This window comes from Lissotriton vulgaris, chromosome 11, assembly GCF_964263255.1.
Source record: "Lissotriton vulgaris chromosome 11, aLisVul1.2, whole genome shotgun sequence".
In the NCBI taxonomy this organism is placed as follows: domain Eukaryota; kingdom Metazoa; phylum Chordata; class Amphibia; order Caudata; family Salamandridae; genus Lissotriton; species Lissotriton vulgaris.
Genome location: NC_141699.1, coordinates 638,177,062 through 638,195,901, shown reverse-complemented (window position 1 = coordinate 638,195,901; position 18,840 = coordinate 638,177,062). Strand labels below are relative to the sequence as shown.

The following is an 18,840-nucleotide window of genomic DNA, read 5'->3' as shown; positions in this document are numbered from 1 at the left end:
TGTTGGCTGTATCCTCTTATCTAAAGCTAAAACTCTTTGGAACGCACTGAATAGCCATCTAAGAAGTAGCAGCAAACGCATAGGAAGGCCTTGAAGACCTCACTTTAGACCAGTTTTTAATTGCTGAATTTTGTTAGTGCTTAAAACTCAAGGGTATATAGTGATATGTAAATGATAATGATGCTCCTATACAAATGCTGACTTCTGTTTGATTCAATCCTTTCAGTTAAGTTGGCAGAAGCGTTTTTGTGTACATTAGCTCATGGGATCACTACTTAAGCGCAGTACTTTACTAAACTTTTTAGAACCACAACCCAATTTATAGAAAGACAAACTTTTGCGACCCACCCAATTTTAGTGGACACGAGGCAGAGAGGTTTTTTTTTATGTAACTAAAGCTTTCTGTGCTACGCATTGTCATTTACAGACAGTCCATTTCCGTTAACATGGCGACTAAATATGCACAGACATACAGTTTTACTGATAAAACTATAAAGCAGAAAACTATGTGTAGTAATCAGGTTTCTGTGAATATTTATCATATGTGCATCACCATGAAAATCATTTGATTTATGTTTATCCTATTAAAAATATTTTTCCAGTACATTTGGAAATTACAAAAAACAGGTGCTTCATTTTTACTTTCCCAACTTCTGAATGCAAATAATTAATTTACAGATATTTACAATGTGTTCTGTGTTGGAAACAAAACATCCTACAGCCTTTTCTTTCATACTCCCTGTACTACAGCATCACTGTGATTTAATGCACTTTAACCTTTTAAATATGGCCATCGGCCGCACTACCTCCCCAGTGTGGGTGCCGGCCACAGGCTGACATTGGAAAGGTACATAAAGGCCCCTCTGGAGAGGACCAGAGGGATTTATTTATTATTGTTTAAACTCTGGCTGCATGGATAGAGCTTTCCGAGCAGCCAGGGCGTATTGATGTCATTACACTAAAGTGAAAGTAAAACGAGCCAACTTTACTTTCACTACATCAGTACTCACGGGCACATCTCACTCACCCGGAGGGCTGATTGGGTGGAAGAGTTATCATTGGACAGGGAAGAATCTCTCCTTTCCAATTTTCTCTCCCTCCAGTGGATCCCTGCTGGAGGCAATATCGTCTCATTGGACAGGGAAGAATCTCTCCTTTCCAATTTTCTCTCCCTCCAGTGGATCCCTGCTGGAGGCAATATCGTCATAGTAGAGAGATCCCCTTGACAAGGATCCACCCACTAGACACCAGGGATTTTGGGGAAGCGGCCCGTTGGTCTGTGCCCCCCCCCACTCCCCAAGGGTCAGAAGGGGAGTATTTACCTGCGTTCTGGGGAGGGGGGGGGGGGTGGCCCATCCTAACATCTGCATCACCATAAACCGCTAAAGCCTCAATAGTCCTACGCCTGAAGACTAAGAAATTCCATCCCAATAGCGAACTAAAGGACTTTTGATTCCTTCGGGTATTACATATGGGCCTGGAGAGTGTGGCTAACAACTATTATCGTTCCACTTGCAATGGTGAATTGCTGCACTTGTTGGGCTTGGGTAGGCTGCCACCTGGCAAAACCTTCCAAACCCAGACAGTTCTGTAAACTAGACACCCGGAGTAGTCCAGGGTGGTGTACTTCGCATGGATCCCACAGCTTGTTCTTACCCACAATGCCCTGCAACCCACAACTTTGAGTGAAAACACACTTTCCTCACATACCTGAGAAGAAAAATTCTGGAATCTGTGGAAAGTCACACATTTCCTACCACTCAGCATTCCCCCAAGCCTTCCAATAACAATTGTACCTAGCTTGTGTGGGTGGGCCAAGACAACTGGACTCAAAAGGCCCTAAAGCGCTACGTGGAGAGATCAGCCACAGGTGTAGGTGCGGGATTTGGGGGCATGCTCGGCTGCCATTTTAAAGATTTCTTTATTGCTTTTCAAACTGTAGACAATCACAACATTGGTATGCATACATTTCAGTAAGGTTACATTGGGTCTCAATATTACTACAGTACCTAGTGAATCAATCAATCAATTCAGTTGAATGTCCATTATGTCTTGACAATCCCATCTCTACGGTTGGGGATATACATAGGCCTCCTCTATGTGCATTCCACCCGCTCCATTTTTTATCCCATTTCTTGGGACAACCTCTAGAATTATACACTTCTTTTTCTGCAATCCTACATTTGTCGAGTTCAGCTTCCCAAACCGTAATCGAAGGTATTTCCGCTGCCCCCCCATTTCATTGCGATTGTTCTTTTAACTAAGGTGTATCCAAGAGTGGCTAGTTGCTGTCCCACTTATATGAGATCAGTTGCCTTCCAAATGTTAAAGAGCATCCCTTGTGGTGTTAGGGATATTGGTTTCCCTATTGCCTCTTGCATGTGTGTTGTGGCCCTTTCCCATATAGGTCGTATTTGCAGACAGTCCCATATAGTGTGACAGAAGGTTGCTTCTCTGTGACATCCACGCAGACATAGCGTGTCTTGTCGAGCACCCCTTTTTGCCAAAGTCACCCCTGTTAGGTACGTTCTATTTAAGATTTTTAATTAGATCAGGCGGAAACGAAGAGTAATAGCTACTTCTCTCGGGGACATCAGCGCAGTTTGCCAGTCTTCGTCATCGAGGTCTCCAATATAGGCTTGCCACCGCTCTCCGAGAGCTCGAAAGGGATCTGGCAGGTTGTTACATAATTTGCGATATGTTAGGGAAATAGCTTTATCTGGGATAGGTTCAGAAAGCAGACTGTCTTCCAAGGGGGATGATTCTGGCATGCTGCCCATGTCTGGAAGCGCTAGTGTGAGAGCATGGCGGATCTGTAAATAAGGAAAAATCTCCCCATGAGCTAGGTCGTTTTTTTTCCTGTAGTTCACTGAATGTGAGAAGTTTGCCCCATTTTATTAGGTGGCCTATAGTGGAGAGTCGGATTCAATCCCACTTATCAAAGCCTGCATGATGGCATAGGAGCCCCAATGTTTGAGAGGACCACAAGGGTGTGGCATGAGTCAGCACTCCGGTCCGACCCAGACATTTAGTAGCCTGATGCCAAATCTCCACTGTCAGCGCCATAGGGCCCAGATACCTTCCTTTCCGGGGTTTTGTATACAGGGCTCCAGACAGCTCTCACGTCCCATCTGATATTGGTCCAACATGTACGCAAGATCAGTTGGAGAACAGTATAACCAATGATTTATTGTCACTAATTGAGAGGCCCAGTAACAGAGCTGAATATCCGGAAGTGCAACCCCCCCGTCACACCCCCTTTAGTCAATTTGTGCAATGCTAGGTTAGGCACACCTCCATCCCACAGCAGTGAGCGAACCTCGCTTTCAAAACTGTGAAAATAAGAGTCTGGAATTCTGTAAGGGCAGTTTTGAAGGATATATAAAAATCTCAGAATAGCAAGCATCTTAAACAGGGCAGCTCGGCCTAGTAGCGAAAGTGGCAACGCTCTCCAATGTTTAACATGATTGCAGAGTCGATCTAAAGGGACAGCTCGGTTTTTTCATAGAAAAGCTGGGAGTCAGGAGTAAAACACTCCGAGGTAGCAAAATCCGTCACTGGCCATCTCAATCTCGCATCCAAAGGGAAGCCTCGGAATTGGACCCCGAAGAGCAAACAGCACTGACTTAGTCCAGTTGATGGCTAGGTGGCATACTTGCCAAAATTTGTAAAAATATTTAAAAGTCTGTGTATTGAAGCACAGGGGGATGCTAGATCTATAAGAATGTCATCCACGTATAGCGTATACCTGCCGCCCATTTAAGCCCTCTGAATACTGCGTCCTCTCTCACCCATGACGCCAGTGGCTCCAGCATCAAGGAGAAAAGCAGGGGGCCCAAGCTACTGCCATTGTGTAGTGTTGCCGATTAAATGATGAGTAGGTAGGCAGAGGTGAAGTAAATAAGAGTTTTATTGTAAACTCTAAGCTAGAGACCTCATCCTCCAAAGTCCAGCAAACAACTGACTTGTCACTGAGGTCTAACATTCTAAGCTAAGCACATTCCACATTAGAACATAACACTCAAGCAAATAACATAGGCCAGAGCATATGAGAGAGACAGATTACAGTGAAGGATACCACAGCACCTCCCTCCCATCAACCACAAAATAAAAACAATGTAAAACAAAGGCCAAACTTGCTGAAAACAAATTTCAAGATGTGATAAAATCACTTAGTCGGGAAGGAACAGACCTCTCCCTTGTAGATTTTTTTACTTGACCAGCTGGTGACGGAATGGAAAAAGAAGAAGAATCTTCTATGACATTATTAGAACGACAAACAACAACTCTGTTGAGGTTCCAAACCTAATGATCTTGTGTCCTAATTGCATTACCCAAAAGTTTGATAACTCTTATATGTTTGCTAAACTTAGAAACCCCAAACTTCCTTTCAGGCAATTTGATCCTCACCAAATCTCCCACACACACAACCGTTTTTTTTTTTCAGCCTTCCTCACATCATACTCACATTTTCTTCTGTCCATTATTTCTAATTCTTTCTCTTTCCAGAAGGTGGTATTGCGAGTGTTGTCGCTAGAACCTGCAATCTGACCAAGTTTTGTTGAAACCCAAGAGGGTTTGAGTGGAGTGCAGGCAGATCTACCTTTAAACAATACAAAGGGTGTGACACCAGTAGAAGAATGCACGGTGAACCTATATTCACAAACCTTCTTTTTCACAGCCTCCTCCCAATCACATCTAGAAACAAGAGCTAACTGCATAGATTCCTTAAGAACCTTGATAAATCTCTTGACAACACCGTTGCTTTCTGGATGGTATACAGCAGCATGCTTGTGAACAATACTTCTTTCACTTAAAAAACCCTGCAAAAGAGCAGAAGTGAACTGCACCCCATTGTCAGTAAGAACTGAACTTGGCAAACCGTAATATGCAAACAATTCATCTAGGAACGAGATTACAGAACCAGAATCCACTCGACTCACTATCTTGATGAAGGGCCACCTGGAAAATATGTCCACACACACAAGGACATATTTGTCTTGACTATTCACTTTGACAGGACCCAAAATATCTAAAGAAATATCCACCCATGGACCCGTAGACTGTTCTCTGATCACCATGGGCTGTGTCCTACATTTCAAAAGGTTATCACTTGCAGAGCACTGCGCACAATCTCGTACTGATCTTTCAATTTCTGAGTCCATGGCAGGCCACCAATAGACTTCCCTAACTCTCGCTTTAGTCTTGGCAATGCCCATGTGACTGGAGTGAGCAAAATCAATAATTTTAGATCTCAGTTTCACAGGAGGAATAAGTCTACTGCCCCTAACCAACAAACCATTGAGCATAGACAATTGATCCTTCACACACCAAAACCCCTTAATTTCTTCTCTACAGTCCTTCTTTTGGCACCAACCATCACGTTCAAATTCAATGACTAGCTGGAGATAGACGTCAGAATTTAATTCAGTAGTCCATTCACTCCACGTGATTACACCCTCCGTAACAATACACACTTTAAAATTCTCAGAAGAGTCTTCATTGCAAGAAGAAGAATCATCCAGTTCATCAGGAACACAATCATCCGTAAGTCTGGACAAACAGTCAGCTAGAATATTGTTGGAGCCAGGTAAATATGAAACCCTAAATTCAAAGTCTTGTAAGGCAACAACCCATTTCCTTATCCTGTGTGAAATACAATCTATACCCTTCTTTTCAAAAACGTATTTAAGAGGTTTATGGTCCGAAACGACCGAAAAGCTTTTACCTCACACACATTTTTTAAGCTTGTGAACAGCCCAGTACACAGCTAAGGCTTCCTTTTCCGCAACCGAGTAATTGCACTCCGCACCTCTTAATGGTCTTGAAATAAAAAGGATGGTGTTGTCTACTTTCTCACCTTTCTGTAGAAGAACAGCTCCAATCCCTTTGCAGCTGGCATCTGGGATCAAAACTAGCTAGATCTTGAGCATGACTAAGACAACTCTTGATGTGATCGTACTCATCAGAACAGCCTTTGTCCCAGAAAAATTCTTGACCCTTCTTCAACAAACTTCTCATCCTCTCAGTCTTCTGGGCAAACCCTGGAACAAATTTATTGTAGAATTCTGACATTCCCAGAAACTTGACTAATTCATCTTTAAAGCTTGGATACTTAAGATTGGAAATTGCTTCTACCAATGACGCTTTAGGTCTAATAGCAGACCCTGAAACCAGATGCCCAAGATACTCAATAGTTTCAACACAAAGTTTACACTTGTCAAGTCTAAGAGTGAGTCCTGCGTCCTGTAATCTTTCCAAGACTTCAGACACCCTTCCATCATGTTCTTCATGGGTCACCCCGTGCACTAAAATGTCGTCTTGATAAACTTTAACCCATTGTATGCCAACTAAAACGCCTTCCATCACCCTTCGGAATACCGAGGCAGCTGATATCAAACCGAAAGGCATTCTAAGAAACCTATAGATGCTGAAAGGAGTGATAAAGGTTGTGAAGTCTTGACATGATGGGTGTAATCTGACCTGGTGATAAGCAGATGAGAGATATAGTGTGGAGAAATGTGTGGCACCACCCAAAGAAAACATAATTTCTGTTATGTTGGGTAATGGATAATGGTCAACTATCACGGCTTTATTCAGCTCTCTCATATCAATACACAATCTTGCCTCGCCATAGGCCTTCCGGGCCATCACGACCGGAGAAACCCACTCCGTGCCGTCCACCTCTCCTATCACTCCATTGCTTATCAACTTGTCCAACTCAGCCTTCATTTGATCACAAACCAAAAGAGGGACATTTCTAACTTTGGCTACTTTCTTAATTTTATAAGATGTAGATACTTCTTGAGGCACCCTAGATGTTTAGTGAAGACGCTTGGAAATTTCATGGCCCAGTGAGTTATCGAAGACCTCTGCCACACCAGGGGACAGATCCCTCAAGCACACAGATGGAACGTTGTTGGGGTCAAGGTAAACACCAAGGTCCCTTTGATGAGCTCAACTAATGAGAGCATCACCTTTCATAGAAACATACATTTTTCCAGCAGTAACTCTTCCTTTGAAATCAATGGTGCCCATAAAATATCCCAACAAATTTATGACTTGACGACCATACCCTCTAGTAATTATGTCTGGTTTGATCAGTTTAACTTTACCTAGAAGATACTTCTCAAAGAAGAGCTTGGGTATCAAGGTGATGTTTGCCCCAGAATCAAATAACATGTCTACAGGACATTCGTCAATCAATACCTTTTCCATAGGACCATCCACCCCAACAGTATTAATTTTACACACCACAGATTCTGCTTGAGTTTGATCATGAATGTCTACCTCTCTCACTTTCTTTTGACCCTTGTTTGACCTATAACATTATGAAAAAATGACCTTTTCTTTTACATACTTTACATGTCATTTTCCACCCCGGACAATCTTTGGCGTTGGCCAAATGGCCCAAATTGCCACAAAGAAAACACTTGACATTAGCTAATCTGGGACTTGAACCTGTGCTTTTGTTATCAGTAGAATTCCCCGTCTCACGAGAAGCTGATTTTTGAGACCTAGCAACTGAGGATGTTTTTATCTCCTTGACCTCAGTAGCCCCTTTTTTTTCTTCAGAACTATTCTTACGAATCACTTCAGAGCATGTGTTGGAATGTTCATGTAGCTTAAGTGCAGTTATCACTTCTTGAAGAGTGGGGTTGTCTTTTTGCCACAGATTGTCCTTCACTTTTTCAAAAGAAGAACCAAGCATAAGTTGGTCTCTGAGCCGCTCATCTAAGGCGCCAGCAAAAGAGCAAGTGGAAGCAAGTTTACGAAGAGCTGTAAGAATATTGCTCAACAGTTTCATCCTGCATCTGCATCCTCTTCCCGAAGTGAAAACGTTCTAATACCATACTCAGCTTGGGAAGATAATGCAGATCCATTTTTGTATGCATATCTCATATTCGTTAAGCGAAACAGCATCTGGTAATTCAGGAAGATTTTCAAAAACATCTTGCCCCTCTGAGCCAAGACAGTGCATGAACAGAGAGGACTTTCTCTCTGCACTGAGTTAAGTGCCGCAAACTCTGGCGTAGTGAGCAAAAACTTTTTTCCATTTAAGCCAAGGGATGGGAGGATCACCGGGCTCAGAGAGGAAGAAGGGCGGAGCCGTGACATTCTGCATGGTGACAACAGTTACAAACCTAACTCCCTCTTACAGTAATAAACACTTTAAATTCTCAACCACATGAATTGTAGGGATACTCTGGTGATATATAAGATAAACTTTAAAAGTACAAAGATTGACTTAAAATAAATCTTAAAACCGCAAAATTTGCCCCCTTTTTCTTAAATAAGTAAATGATTAGGAGATCAGCATGAGCTGTGCCAATCAGCGTGAAAATTACTTATCGCTGTGAGGTGGCACTAAGCGTGAATAGTACTTGTTACAGAACGTCAAAACAGATGACCGGCATAGGCTGTGCCGATCAGCGAGATGCATGAAATAGGACACCCTTTTGCAGCTTACAACAAACTTTTGTCACGACGACGTGAAAACGCTGTGCCGATCATCGAAGGCAAGACCGGCTTCAAAGTACTCTTGTCGCTTACCGCATAAACAATAGTTACGATGAAGTGGAGATGCTGTGCCGATCAGCGAAGACAAGACCGGCTTTGCAGCAGCGCAACGTTGGAGCTGTGGAACAGGCTCTGGATCTTGTCTTTGATGAGGGAAATAATGAACAAAATGGTGGATGACGTGATGACGTCACAGCGTAACGTAACGACGTACACACACGTCGCGTCAATGACACGTCACGGCATCAAAGTGGTTCCAGCGAAGACAGGCCTTCAGAGGCAGTTGCCAGGTGACCGAGAGATGCTGGAAGTAAGCAGATGACGGCAAAGACGCGAAGGTTGGGTTTGTGCGTTGCTAGGCAGAGATTCAAAGGACAACACTGTGGGCACCAACAGTCATCATGTAACGATGGAATTGAAGATCTTTAAATTGAAGTAGAACTTGGTTGAAGGTCTTTAAATTAAAATAAAAGTAGGTCGGAATGACGTACACACAACCTCCGATCCCTCGTTCAAATAAGACACAAAGCATCCGACTTTAGAGTACAGCTGGACAGTGAGAACATTTTTAAAAATAGGAAGGAAGACATGAGAAAGTTCCAAATTTTCCAGGTATGGATAAAGAGGGTGTCTCTACCTTCAGCAGGAGGTGGGAGCTGTGACTTGATCCAGGTTGACTCTAAACTCCAAAGAATAGTAAAAGAGAATAAAATAGATGTGTTAAGTTGAGGTCTCTAGGCGTGAGATAAGTCCAATCGTCGTCAAAATGTAGTGTTGCTGATGAAATAATGAGTAGGTAGGCAGAGGTGAAGTAAATAAGAGTTTTATTGTAAACTCTAAGCTAGAGACCTCATCCTCCAAAGTCCAGCAAACCGACATATCACTGAGGTCTAACATTCTAAGATAAGCACATTCCACATTAGAACATAACAGTCAAGCAAATAACATAGGCCAGAGCATATGAGAGAGACAGATTACAGTGAAGGATACCACACATTGCTACTGCTCCTGGCCCCGAGCTTTGAGTCCCGAGCCCAAGGAGGAGGCCGGAGAGAGCAGGGGCGGGACACAGTGCTGGGTGCCAAGTGCACAGAGGAGCACGTGATGCTGCAGAGAGGGTCTTTTTTGGTCGTGGTCCAGTGGCCTACTCATAAAAGTTGGGTACCGTTTTTATCAGGGGACAAGTGGGAACTCAGAGTGGTAGGAAATATGTGGCTCCCCGCAGATTCCAGAACCTTCAGTCACAGAAATGTAAGGAAAATGTGTATTTTTTTTTTAACCAAAGTTTGATGTTTGTAAGGGCTTCTGGGTAAAATTGCCTAGTGAGCCATGCAGGTCACCTCACCCTGGATTCACCAGGTGTCTAGTTGTCGAAAATGTACAAGTTTGCTAGGTTTCCCTAGGTTCCGACGTAGCAAGGGCTCAAAATCCACACCTATCAACTTGGCAAATAAAGTGTCAGTTTTGAGTGGAAAAATGATCTATTTCTGGGTGGCCCCACATGTGAAAGAATGGAAAAAATACTTGAGGATGAAGTTCCCATTCCCGGACCTGCTGTCTTTGACAACTGAGTAGATCTGCATTCTTATTGTGTACTCCTGGGAGGTGTTCCGCAAGGAGATACATGTTTTGCGGAATGGCCCATCTCCATATGCTTTGACCTAAGTGTGAAAGCTGCAGAGTGTGTGTCCCCCTGTTTCTGTATGTAGTACATTGCTGTAATGTTGTAAGTACGGACCAGGACAAGTTTGCCTACCAGATGGAGTTGAAAGGACTTTAACGCTAGGAAATTTTCCAACAATTCCAGGTAATTTATGTGGAATTGTTTTTGCTGAGGGGACCACATGCCCTGAATGGTATGGTGTTGAAGATGAGCTGCCCAGCCGGTGAGCGATGCGCCCGGTAGCACTATCTGTGGAACCGGTTCGAGGAACGGCCACCCTTTGTAAAGGTTTTGTGTTCCACCACTGCAGAGAGTGATGTGTGAGACTGTCCACCAACACCAGATCTGTTAGCTGAAATTGAGCCTGGTTCAACTGACATGCCAAACACTCCTGTAAGGGACGCATTTGGAGTCTTGAATAAGGTATGATGAGAATGCAAGAGCCCATCATCCCGATTAGCTGCATGAAAACTCGAGCTGGTAATGAGTGTTGAGGCTGAAATTTTGATATTAGAGCTTGTATAAAGGTGATCCTGAATGGGATGGGGTGTGCTAGAGCTTTTGAAGTGTTCATTGTAGCTCCTAGATATTGTTGTGTGCTGGACGGTTGGAGGTGGGATTTGGTGAGGTTCACAGTGAATCCCAAGTTGTGAAGCAGCTGGATTGTTTTGTGTGTGTGTGTGTGTGTGTGTGTGTTGCACACAGCTACTGAGTGACTTGGCTTTTATGAACCAGTTGTCCAGATAAGGGATACATGAATATGTTGTCTTTGTAAGTGAGCCGCTACTACTTCGAGGCACTTGGTGAAGATTCTGGGTGCTGTAGTCACCCCAAACGGGAGGACTTTGAATTGGTAGTATTGGTCTGTCCACCACAAACCTGAGATATTTCCTGTCAGCCGGGTGAATGGCAATAAGAAAGTAGGCCTCCTTTAAATCTAGAGTGGAGATAAAGTTGCCATGTTAAAGCAGTGGGAGCACCTTTTGGAGAGTGACCATGTGGAAGTGGTCTGACTAATTGTAGAGTTTTAACGGTGTACGGTCAAGTATTGGCCTGAGAGACCTGTCCTTTTTTGGAATTAGAAAATAGAGGGGACTGGTTCTATTGGTTCCTTGATGAGGCAAGGGGACTGGTTCTATTGCATGTTTTTTTAAAAGAGAGAGAACCTCTTCTTTGAGAAGAGTCAGATGTTCCAAGGACATTGGATGTTGTCTGGAAAGGCTATTTGGAGGAGTAGAGGCGAGTTCCAGGCAATAACCATACAGGATAATTGTGGATTGCACCTCCTGCTTGAATCTGGAGATTCGGAGCCAGACATGCCTGCGTAGTAAAACGCTGGTATTAATAGCACGAGATGGGGTACCAGCCACATCGAGGGCACATTTGAAAGAGGTGTTGGTTATTAACTTACCCTCCTATATAAGGTGGTTTGCTTTGTTCCTATATTGGTCAGGAAGATATTGTATTAGCTTTTCAAGCTCATCATAGTGAGCTCTGTCATATCTGGCCAACAAAGTTTGGACATTGGCAATCCGCCAATGATTTGCAGCTTGTGACGCGACACGTTTCCCGGATGCGTATATCAGTTTCGATCCTTTATCAGGAAGTGGGGTGCCACCCGTGCTCTGTGAATTAACTCACTTTCATGCATTTGACACCATAAGAGAATCTAAAGTGACCTGACCTCTGATGTAGATTGGGTCATTGGGAGCTGCCTTATATTTTTTGTTTACCCTGGTGTTGCGGATCCTGGCTCTAACTGGGTCTTTAAACACTTCTGGTGCATGTTTCAGAATGCCTTTTAGCATTGGCAGGGTGTGTGTAGACTTTTGTGAGGGTGCAAATGTCTCTAATAAGAAGTCTTCTTCTAAGGGATCAGAGTGTAATTGCACCCTATTGGTAATGTGCAGCCCTATTAATTAGTATCGCAAACCCAATGTTATCATCTTGCGGTGATGGCCTAGAGGGATAGAGGTCCAGTTCATTGTGTGGATTTGGATAGGTATTAAAATCATCCCAAGGATCTGTATCGTGTGGGATTGTATGTGCGTCATCATCTCTATCTGTATCTGTGGTCTCATCCCCACCCATATCATCTTGTGGTTGAGGTGAAAATGTATGTTGAGGGGGGAGTGCTGAAGAAATTAACACATTTGGATCAGTTGGAGGAGAGGAAGGTAGAGAAGCATTAGTGCCTATTTCCTTCTGGGAATTTCAGAGTCTTCTGAATGGTCTAGTTTCCTCTTTTTAGGTTTGGTGGTAACAAATGGTTTGTGGGTCAATGTGTAGAGTTTTCTGCTTTGGATCCGAAAAATCTGGCATAGGCTGTTGTTTGGGTACAATGTACTTTTTCGGTAGCGAAGGCTTAGGGTCAGAATGTTCCTTAGGCTTTGCGTCAGAAGCTTTCTGTGGGGTCTTGGAATCTAGCTTTGGGTATAGGAGTTTCTAGCTCCGAGACCTTTTTCGGCCCTGAAATTTTCGATTTAACTTGATTTGGCTCTGAAGGCTTGTGCTTTGTTTGTTTTGACGACTGTTCTTCGGTGCCAAAGAAGAAGGATGTGGTACACGTTTACTTTTGGTCTTTCGTGCCGGAGTTGACTTCTCGGCACTGGCATGGGGTTGGCTCGAGCCCGAGCCGAAAGGCTTTTTTTTCGGTTTCATAGCCGAGCCCAAGGGCGGGGCGTCTGAAATGTGTTGCCGGTGTCGACCGGAGCCCGAGGTCGAAGGTGTTACCGGTGCCATTTCTTTGCGGTTGGTTGGGAGAGGTGTCTCGGTACTCACGGACCATTTAGCCAGGGTGACTTTCTCGTCTTCGATGTCGGAGTCGTCGGCTTCGGAGATGGAGACCTATCCTTCATCAGCTTCCTGTTCTGAACAGACGTTGGGATCTGCTCTGAAGACGTCCGGAACCGAGCTGCTTCCGCAGGACATTTCGTGACGTGGAGCCCGACGGTCACGGATGTTTTTCTTGAACCTGAAAGAAGAGCAGGCCTCGCATTTCTTGTCCTCATGCTCCGGGAAGAGGCAGAGATTACACACCTCGTGTAAGTCCATGTGTGGGAACTTAGCACCACATCGAAGATCGAGGTTGGGGATTTTATATTTTTCGAAGATACATGTTGAAAGGGGAACGCAATCGAGAAAAGACCGTCGAGTCGTTAAGGATTGTGCGTTGAAGGGGGTTCGAGAACGACACTGATCTGGAGAGCAGCAAAACACATCCGAACCAGATGGCGAAAAAAAAAAAAAACAATTTAGGGATGGAGTCGATGCCCATGCGCACTATCACCGTAAGGATGAGTCACCTATCTTGTGACTACAAAGACTTCTTTGAAGACAAAAATGAAGTGCAAACATCTGTGCCCAACACCAGATGGCAATCTATGCACAAGTATATGATCAACAGCTCATATGCTTCAAGCATACAGTTTGAAAAATACCCTCTGAATCATATACCAGTACAGGTACTCCCAAATACAGAGAGGTTCAAATAGCCACTGCTCCATATCGTGTGCCCCTTTCTAAAATGCATTGATGTCCTTTATAGGCATTTTTCACTCAACATATTTCATTATACGAATGTGTCTATACTCGGTACATAATGAAAACCATTGTACAGTGCAGCTCAGTTGTTGGCTCGGTGTACCTTGGGTTCTTGGAGAACCTTAAAACCCAATATATCTCGAAACCAGAAGGATCTAGCAGGCGTAATGATATATTGCTTTTGTAAATCGGCCATCGAGTTTTTTCCTACTCATTTTCAGTATTTCTTAATTTCAACTATTAGTTCCTTTGGAAAAACATTGAGGGATATGGACGGGGAAACAAGATGAAAGACAGGATTGTTTGTTTGCCACTTTATATCACAATAACCTCAGCAGGGTGGTCTTGTTGCATGGAACCTAACTTAATGCAGGCATTAAGTTCCTTGACTATTCTTAATTATACTTTTTTCCTCTCCTCTCTTTCATCTTGTGTCCTCGTACAGGTTTTTCATACAGCTAATTCTTCTATGTTTAGTTTAATAGTGCCAGGCAAACATTGTATTGTCCTGATGATGATCCCGACATTTATGTGGATCGAAATGTCATCGACTAAAGCACCCTGATACGTCTCGTCATATGTAATTGACAATTGGGTGCAGAAGTGCTGTGCTCTATAGAGTTGTGACTGTAATTATATATGATTTTTCACTCTTTTTTTCCTTTTTTGTTTGCCTGCGTATGTTACTTAACTATACAATTGCAACCTGTAGGGGTACTATTCTTACATCTTACTTTGTGTACTAATCCATTAACGATTTAAAAGTTGACTGAACGTTCTATGGGTTATATCTATACCCCCACCTCATTGTATAACTACCTAACCTCTGCTTGGGGACCGTAGTTCTTAACAGCATAATATTACCCTTGGTGTTTAGACAACCTTGTCTTTCCCTGATGTAGTAATGGCCTACAGTTAAATCCACCTTCAACTTCGCACCGCTATTAACCTCAACAAGAGAGCTATGGCGAATGCGGTTAGTGGCATCTCTAGCCAGAAAAAAATATATCTCATCAGGGATCCCTTGTATTGAAATACATGTTTATGATTTACGCAAGTGACTGTTTTTCTATAAACGGAATTAACAGTTGAAGCAGATCATTTGTTTAAGAGGCAGACTCCTGGAAACATAAAACAATAAAGGGGGCTCACCAATTGACTCCATCAGCTTCTACCCATGCAAAACGATATTCATTTACCCTCAGCATCAACTGAAGGCATCCGGCCACGCACTGCACATATTGGGAAGTCTGTAATATATACAAAACTATATGTAATTTAAAATTACAAAAAAGAATTTTGTAAAACACTCAACCTAAAAATAAGTAATTTACAATAAATATATTTAAATATTTGCCTTGGAAAACACCTGCTTCCATGCCACGAAACACAAAACATTCCGAGAATATAGTATTACTTTCAATGGTTACGTTGTTACGGTCTGGCATAAACAATGTTTCGGCAAAAAAAATAAATGGAAAACTCAATAGAATGTACCAATCAAAGTACTTTTGAAAGAGTGTTAAAGAAATAATAAAATGAAGCTTTCAAAAAACGTTGTCTCTCTTAATTCGTTTTTTAAAATCATTAACTTTGTCAAGGTCTATATTACTCCCACAAACCTGGCACAACTTTGATTCACTAATCTAAACAATCAAGTTAACAATCTTTATTTTCAGTGAATATTTGACTGCAAGATATCAAAAGTAGAGCTGCATACCATTCAATACAGCACAATGTATTCTGTTACCAGTTTGCTTGAGTTCATAACATTCACTGTCAAGATTTCTTAAATAATGTAAACATTTATTTGCTGCGGTACATTTACCATTTTAATGTGATAGCTTCCCATTTTAAGCCTCTAGCTGGCTTTTGGAAGCCACATATTTTTAGCAGGATAGAAGGGTTTTGAAGATTTCCAGCAGGTTGCTCTAAATATCTTGGCAGTAAAGAGTTGCATTATTAGGCTTGTATCTGTCTTGAGTGGATACCCTCCCCTCGCCATCATCTATCAACACCCCAAACTTAAAGAGTAATCGGAAAATACAAAATGATAGTTGACATTTTTGTCAATTAAAATTCTAACTTTACCAGTAATGCTTTACGCTTTTTACAAGAAAATAGGACATCAGCACTGGTTATAAACATTGGGGTAAGTTTTGAAGCACCCATGCCTGATGGAACATGTAATTTACACTATAACTTACAGGGTTTTCTCATTTGGAAAAACGATTTTGCCATCACCATCAATCTTACCTGCACCTCTCTATCGCACCAAAAAAACACAAGCAAAACAAGAACAGGTTATTCACAAACATTCCTACAGGAAACTCTTGAATGTCGTCTAACACTGAGAATTCCAGTTCAGTTCATACTCTGACGCATCTTATAGGTAAATGCTCAGCCACAAAATTCTTTCCAGACAAGATTAAAAATTCCATCTTCACATTGACAGAATTTTCATTCAACATCCCCTCGATGAGTCCCTACAAAATACTTCCAAATGGTTCACATTCAACACCTCTTTCAGAGGCTCTGGTCTACCTACTCCTGTCCTTAAAGACCACATTCTACTAAGAGGACATCATTAAATCACCAGTCTTGAGGAAAATATCGGAGAGGGACTTACACCATGTCAGCACATTGTCAGAGCATCTGTTCTGCTCAGAAAAAAATCTTTCACTCCTCAAGAAGAACATTTCCAATCCTGAAAAATCACCCTATCATATATCTATGTTTCCTAGGAAATATTATAAGGGAAGGCATTTCAAACCTGCAACATAACAAGATCGTGCAGAGCCTTCCTACAGAATTACTACTCCATCATAAGTCCTCGCTGCATCACTTAAAGAGAAATCCGCACGTGGCTGACAAGGAACTTCTCAGTGACAAACAACCCCAACACCACCCTATTCACACAGGTATACTTATCTGCAGTACTTCACCTTGTTGACCAACCACAATACTCTACATACCACCCTAGCACTCCAAATGAGCTATGATGGTGTAATACTATTTATGTTTGAGTCTTATTTGAACAAAGATCTGAGTCCATTCCAGTTACATGCAGGTTCTCCATTTAAAAAGGATGAACTAAGATATTGGGGTCCTCAAGGCTCTATGAATGTGGCTGATCTTGAGCCTCTGGGACACTGGCTATTCAAGACAGACTCCAGCATCCAAAAGTATGTGGGTGATACCTAGCTCTACAGAAGGATAAGGTCTAGTCCTGAGTTCTCTCAGTTGAAGACCTGCCTTGCTACTATCCACACTTGAAGATTCAAGGTCTATGTCAAGCTGAACACAAAGAATAGTTTGAGAACCGTACACCAACAAGTATCAGCAGGGTCAGGTGTAAGTCTTTAGATGACTCTGGGCTGCTCCACATTTTAATTTGTTTACTGTAAGAAGTCACTGAGCTTCCAAATGGATACCAATCTTAGCATCAGGAAGCACACAAGAGCATCTTCCTGGTAGCAACTGTCCATAATCTGCTAATGGATGACATTCCTTAAAGACCACTTCAGAACAATAATTCAGGTGCTAGTCCTGCTTCACTTCCATGGAATTCAAGCCTTTTGGCCCAGCATCTCAGACACCCACCCAACACCCTTCACGCTGTGAAAGTCAAAAAGGGGTCAGCACAGCTTCAAACTTCAGAGAATAATACTGGGTCCCACTGTCCAACACTTTCACTTTCTGGGTTGAATATAGTAGGAAGTTAACAGAAGACCCCCGTCTAACCTGGTATCCAAGACAAAAACTTCGGAAGGTTATCCATGACCGGTATACCAGCAGAGAGTCCAGGAGATACAAGCAGAGGATAAGACACTAGACCGTCTACAGCCATGGCCCAAGGAAATCACATTTAATCCCTGAAATTCGCTAAGCACAATCCCTCGACCTAATGAGACAGGAACTAAAGACTCCAAACATCAAACTAAATCTGCCAGCCACATACACTGCTGGTTACTGACTGAACAGAAGCCTAACCCCCAACTCAACCATCTACCAACCTGTACCCCAGGACTCATACCAGACATTCTTTGCCCCTGCATGGTTGTTCACCGCCATGCCTTCAATACATCACATCTTCCACATACCAAGATTCCACTGCTTCCTTACCCTGCCATCCTCAAAAGCACTTTCCACCTTCACGGTCTCCTTAGATTGTACTGTCCTTGATGCACAGTGTTCCATTGATTTGTAGTCAAGATCTTCCTATACAGATAAACGCACATACAACCTTACAAATGTCCTCTAATGCAAATAGCAGACATACAGGTCACTTGTTACGACCTCCCCTGCATGTATAAAGACCTTTCAAATGTATCCAAAACACCAGCTTCTTCAATAATTTTGTAAATGGGGCTCTTTCAGCATGCACATAAGGTGATGAGCACAGTGCAACTTTAGCATGAACATAATTAATTTCACTTGGAAGACAATTTACCTGTATTGCTACAACAAAAAAGAGCCCTAGTATTGAGAGACGATCAAGGGCTCCAAAGTAGTTGATTAAAATAACCTGCAAGGATTTTCACTGGAATGAACCCACCGGTTCGAAATGCAAGAAGTCATAAAAAGTGAATGTGTGCATTCCAAGGCGATCAGGTACAGCACCACTATTCCTTTGGACCAAGAATGAAACCAACCACATTCTGATATGGCTTTGATACCTGCAGGTGACCCTGGTATGATCATCTGGCAAGCTGAGATGAGACAAGAAAGGATCTGCATGCTAGGATTATAGGATCATCTTCCTCAAGAGGTGCTAAGTAAGTTTGTGATCGGTTTCCTAGATGATCTCTGTATTGGGGAAGGTGGGGGGGGGGGGGGGGGGGGTTGAAGAGTAGTAAAAATGGGGTTGCTAGTTACATATTAATTGTTGGGGATACTGAAAAGGATTAAGAGTGTAGAGGCTGTGGTTGTTTCATCATTTAGTAAAACTTAACCCATCCACCTGCACTTGAAACCTGGAAAAAGGTACTATTCTACATCATTTCATCTCATACCTTTCCAACGGAGACTTGCCTGCATGGTGAAATTGCAAAAGATCCAACAAAGTGCATCATAAATGGTTAAAGAACATCAGTTAAGTCTGCTTAATTTTA

At 42.6% G+C, this 18,840-nt stretch overlaps 1 protein-coding gene across 2 annotated transcripts in view; it reads right to left on the bottom strand.

Moving 5' to 3' along the window:
* ATP6V1H (ATPase H+ transporting V1 subunit H) overlaps positions 1 to 18,840 on the bottom strand; it is a 196,161-nt gene that overhangs the window by 57,489 nt on the left and 119,832 nt on the right. For both annotated transcript variants that reach the window (XM_086943734.1, XM_086943735.1), the window contains one exon: positions 14,879 to 14,976. In XM_086943734.1, the coding sequence (XP_086799860.1) occupies positions 14,879 to 14,976 (98 nt within the window). The remainder of the gene's footprint in view (positions 1 to 14,878; positions 14,977 to 18,840) is intronic.